This window comes from Cebidichthys violaceus, unplaced genomic scaffold (assembly GCF_023349555.1).
Source record: "Cebidichthys violaceus isolate CVI_PGR_0920_01 unplaced genomic scaffold, fCebVio1.0.p SCAF_16, whole genome shotgun sequence".
NCBI classification, from domain to species: domain Eukaryota; kingdom Metazoa; phylum Chordata; class Actinopteri; order Perciformes; family Stichaeidae; genus Cebidichthys; species Cebidichthys violaceus.
Window position 1 is genome coordinate 8,501,718 of NW_027176329.1, and position 3,412 is coordinate 8,505,129.

At 41.9% G+C, this 3,412-nt stretch overlaps 1 protein-coding gene across 1 annotated transcript; it reads right to left on the reverse strand.

The window, feature by feature from the left end:
• Positions 1–617: 617 nt before the first annotated feature.
• LOC137872383 (proline-rich protein 15-like) lies at positions 618–2,005 on the reverse strand. Its single transcript, XM_068710588.1, has one exon. The coding sequence runs from the start codon at positions 1,986–1,988 to the stop codon at positions 1,608–1,610; it is 381 nt and encodes a 126-aa protein (XP_068566689.1). The 5' UTR covers positions 1,989–2,005; the 3' UTR covers positions 618–1,607.
• Positions 2,006–3,412: the final 1,407 nt, after the last annotated feature.

Consider the following 3,412-nt stretch of genomic DNA (forward strand, 5'->3'; position numbering starts at 1 on the left):
TCAACTCTATTTTTCGACGATTGCACATTTTCGCCCCCTTGTGTTGCAAATATGACAATACAAGCCATCCTAGTTCAAAGGTGTGCATTTAATATCGAATAATCTGTTTCACTTAACGAGCTGATAATTAGATATCAATGACTTACATCTGAGAATCACGAAGTGACTTTTAATGACGCATCCAGTCATAACCCTTCTACATCAACACACACACACCTTGAACCTCAACAGTGACCAAGGAATGCAGTGATACAGGCGTGCTCCTCCCTTTTAAGTGGCAGAGCATTAGAACTTAAGCCTGAACCTTTTGACGCTGCAGACACTTCATATGCATGGCATTCATTCCTTGTGTTTGCCTTTTTCAGACAATGTGGTAATCACATATCGCCTCTTTCAGAAAATCGCTGATGAGGCAACAATGCAGCTGCCAAGAGGAGTGAAGTGCACTTTTTCTTGTTCATGAGACTTTCTTCTAATGTAACTGCTACTCTTTCTTCTATCAGTGTTTATTAAGACACTGTCCCAAGAGGGACAACACTAAGTTAACATTGCACTGTCCAAGTTGAGCCATTGGATTGTGATTGAATATGATAATAAAGCACATGCACATACACACATTCATGCAGTTATCAGATTTATTTCTCATATTTTGCCTTCATTTAAGTATTCACAGGTGGTCCTAAATAAAGTAGTCCTGCAAAGCAAACTACATCTGGATCCTACTTCTTTGGCTCCATGGCCATAGCTCATTCAGCTGGATATCACAACATAATAGCGTCTTACTTCAGCTGGACCCATTATGTCATAAAACATCCTGGATTTCTTCCTTCATTCAATGTATTTTATGCATTGTGCTGCCAAGTGCATCTGACTAAAAGTTGCTCAGAAGCATCATTTGATTTCTTCCGCTGACTGATTTCTTTTCACACATAATTATGAAATCTTTTACACCTTCATAAACATCCTTCTAACCCTTTAGAATCACCTTTTTTTTGTATAAGGAGCATTATACATATCCTTCATTAGCAAACATATAATATTATTATTATAGAAATAATGTTAACATCTTATGGACAATATTTTCCAGGAGCATATCACACAGAAAATTGCATTCGAGGTTTGTGTTTTCTTAAAAGGTTGTGGGTAATTTTAGGAGTTGTCCATTGATGAGACAGTACGTGACTGAAACAAGGCCACTGTAAGACATTAACTACATATTAGGCTCTTAAGTGTTTACAGCAATAATACTGTATATCTTCTTTTGAGCTGTGATTATGGGATATTGTTTGAAAAATGGTTCGGTAACCACCCTAAAGAACAAATATAATTAATTTCAGGTCATTTATCATTGTTCCTGTGGCCTTCTGGCAAAAGTCTATCAACAAAAATGTCCAAATTTCCAGTATTTCATGCACCACATAACCTCATTCTTGTAGTATTGTGCTAAAAGTTGAATGCTCCTTGTCATCTTCATCATCACCAACATACAGCAGACCTCTTGGTATGCCTCAAAAAAATGAAGCATCTTCATGAGCTCAAAGCCCTCTCCTTTTCTTCAAGCATCTTTCAAAACAAAGCAGTCTTTGATCATCTGCTCCTCCTCACCGTCACCGCATGTCCTCCCTCCCTGATGCCACATTCTCTGTCTCTTTGTCCTGTATAGGGAGGCTTGAGCGCACCCTCCGCTTCTCTTTGAACCGGCCTGAACGTGACACCTTCATGTTCCTGCGACACGTCTGCTCGTTGAAGACAGACTCCAGACGGGAGTCGTCATAGGTGTCATCACGGAGGATGCTGGAGCTCTTGTTGGACTCTGACAGGGACTGGTCGCCGCTGGTCTTGGAGGCTGCGGGGTCTTTTTGCTTCTCAGTTTGTTGTGCAAAAGGGTCAAAGTCAACGTCAAAGCTGTGGGATGAACTGGTGTCCTTGGAGCCTCCGCTCTTCTTCTTTGGCAGGAAAGCCTTCCACCATGGGGCCCTGTCTGTCATCTTTGACTGGAGGGAGGGCGCTGGAACAGGAAACACATAGCGTCAGTAATGCAGCTGAGATCTTCTCCTCGGCATCAGCATTATTTTAAGTCATGTGATCTCATCTGTGAGGTCTTCATGTTCTGGACTTTCTCATTTCTAGTAAAACATCAAATTATCCCTTTAAAAATGGTGTCTGCAATACTTTCATGTCTTTGATTTCATAAAATATCGCACTGACACATTATTGTGCTTACATTCGTCAAGCTCCACATCTTCATCCTCTCATCACAAATCCTATTTTCTGTTTGAATATCATGATTTTAAAATGGAATGCGATTTAATTTCTCCTCTAGCTGCAATTTTCCACTGGTGAGACAACTTCTTACCAGCTAATCCTGAGAATAACCAGTGTTACTTTCTCTGTAAAACTGGTTTAATGAGTCGTGAGAACAGAGGAGCAAACCCAAGCCGTGAATCACAGGTGAACAATGCGCAAAACAAGGCTCTCATGAACTCTTACCTGAGCTACTGTAGTGTAGTGTAGTGTGTGGACACTCAAAACGACCCGCAGCAAAGTGTAAGTGTCACACTTTTGATTGTTCTGAGATGTAAATTCACAAAACAAGTCGGTGTCTTCTTCTTCAGTGGTGGAGCACTGGTGTGACAGCAGTCCTTCAAGAGACCGTAGCAGCAGTATCCATATTACATACTACCTTGCATCTCCCACTTCCAAATTATTTCATTTCTCTCCGGTTCCTCTCGTCGGATACCTCTACTCTTCTTATGCAATTCTTTAGAACAATACAAATGACACTTTTATAAGGAGCGGCTTTCTTCCACTGAACCAGCAGGTTTCCGCCTCCGAAACTCTCCTCTCCGAGCACCTGTCCTCACTCCTGATTGGATGAACTCTCAGGGTCTGTCACGTGAGCTCTCTTGCTCAGGTGAATGTACTATGATGGTAGGAGGGGCTTGTGGTTGCGTGGCAACATACCCCATGGGAGCTTGCGCCTCTTCAGTGACAGATTAAAAAAAAGGGCCCTTTGTATCACCTGAACCCAACCCAAGCCAGAGAGCCAAATTATGTTCCAATTTTTGGACGCCCAGTTCTTTAGGCCCACAATGACTTGTAGCTACGTTGTTCCGCAAAGGAATGCAATGCAATAGTTTATTTAATTACATGGTATTAATAGCCACCGACCAAAACGGGCCGCTGAGTTGCATGCAGCCTGTTTTGATCGGTGGCTATTAATACCATGTAATTAAACAAAACATTCCATTGCAAGGTTTTAATTGAGACCCTTTGCGGACATGACCAGAGGGAGCGTTCGACCGGAAGAAGTCAGGAGACTCCTGAAATAACTTTACTGCACTAGACGTGCAATTGTTGCTGTTGTAAGTTCACATTGAGTGAGGGGAAGCAGTTTGGCCTGGCACCGGTT

Excerpts from the sequence above, each read along its gene's own strand:
- LOC137872383 (XM_068710588.1), bottom strand. The coding sequence starts at position 1,988 with ATGACAGACAGGGCCCCATGGTGGAAGGCTTTCCTGCCAAAGAAGAAG.